General features: G+C 43.7%; 1 protein-coding gene across 1 annotated transcript in view; it reads right to left on the bottom strand.

The window, feature by feature from the left end:
* The window catches only part of LOC110306639 (olfactory receptor 142-like), a 26,870-nt gene extending 25,970 nt beyond the window's left edge, over positions 1-900 (bottom strand). Inside the window, exon 1 of the mRNA XM_021178664.1 lies at positions 5-900. Coding sequence (XP_021034323.1) covers positions 5-900 — 896 coding nt within the window. The remainder of the gene's footprint in view (positions 1-4) is intronic.
* Between the last annotated feature and the right edge of the window lie 550 nt (positions 901-1,450).

Genomic DNA, 1,450 nt, shown 5'->3' on the forward strand with positions numbered 1-1,450 from the left:
CCACAATTTCTTCATGGCATTTTTCACCTCTGCATTTCTGAGAGTATAGATGATAGGGTTCAGCATAGGGGTGATGACTGTGTAGAACACAGACACAAGCTTATCTTCAGTGAAGCTGGAGGATGGCCGCAGATAAATGAAGGTGGCAGGTCCAAAGAACAGGATGACCACTGTGATGTGAGAGACACAGGTAGAGAGGGCCTTGCGTCTCCCTTCTGCAGAATGCTTCCTCAAGTTGATTAGGATGATAGCATAGGAGGACACCAAGATGAAGAGAGAGATTATAGAGATTAAACCGCTGTTGGCCATCACAACAACACCTTCCATAAAGGTGTCAGTGCAGGCAAGCTTAAATAATGGCTGTAGGTCACAGAAGTAGTGGTCAATCACATTGGGACCACAGAAGGGCAATGGAATAGTGATGACGATCTGGATTATGGAGTGAATGAAGCCCCCCAGCCAGGAGCCACCCACCAGCATGTGACACACTTGACGACTCATGATGTTCATGTAATGAAGAGGTTTGCAGATGGCCACATAGCGGTCACAGGCCATCACCACAAGCAGGAGAATCTCAGCAACCCCCAAAAAATGGGAGAAGAATATCTGAGCCAGACAGCCCTTCAGGGAGATGGTTTTAACCTCAGCAAGTAAGTCAGTGATGAACTTAGGGACAATTGTAGAGGAGTAACAGATCTCCACCAGGGACAAGGAGCTGAGGAAGAAGTACATGGGAGAATGTAGAGTCTTACTGATGCTGACTGCCACAACAATAAGACCGTTGCCCAGCAATGTGGCCATGTACACAGGAAGGAACAGCACAAAGCACAACTTCTGAACCTCTGGATCCTGGAAAAGGCCAGTGAAAATTAACTCGGTTACATTATTTTCATTGGCCATGGAGTCAGTTCATGTGTGTTGGACATCAGATAATAGGAAGGCTGAAAAAAAGTCAAAGCATTGCAGCACAAGTTAATTTCACTAAAAGCATTCTCAAAAGCTCAGGCTGTTTTGCTAAATACTACTCCACCAGTACATTCTTATTCAGCATTAAATGTTACTACTCTATCGGTTTAATTTATTATATTTTAATTTCATTTAGCTATTAACAGAAAATAGAAGTCCAGAAATGTCTATTTACCTATAGTCACATAGAAAATGTAACTCAGAATAATTCCTTCTAACTTCCAGTCCAGGTTATGAGTGGATACATAGATCATGTATTTGTGTTATCTTTTTTGCAGTTCAAGGTCATCCTCTTGAGTATTACTTTTGTTACAATTCTGGTCTAATTCTTCTTTACTCCTGGCAGAGGCATTGCATCAAAAAATATGTTTCTACATCTCTGTCTGCCTCCCAGAAAGCCTGCTCTAACTGGAGGCACAGGGGTGAGAACCCCTGCCCCCCCATTCCTCCACCTGCTGGGACCCTAGCAAGTCATGGGCCCTGC

This window comes from Mus caroli, chromosome 2, assembly GCF_900094665.2.
Source record: "Mus caroli chromosome 2, CAROLI_EIJ_v1.1, whole genome shotgun sequence".
Lineage (NCBI taxonomy): Eukaryota > Metazoa > Chordata > Mammalia > Rodentia > Muridae > Mus > Mus caroli.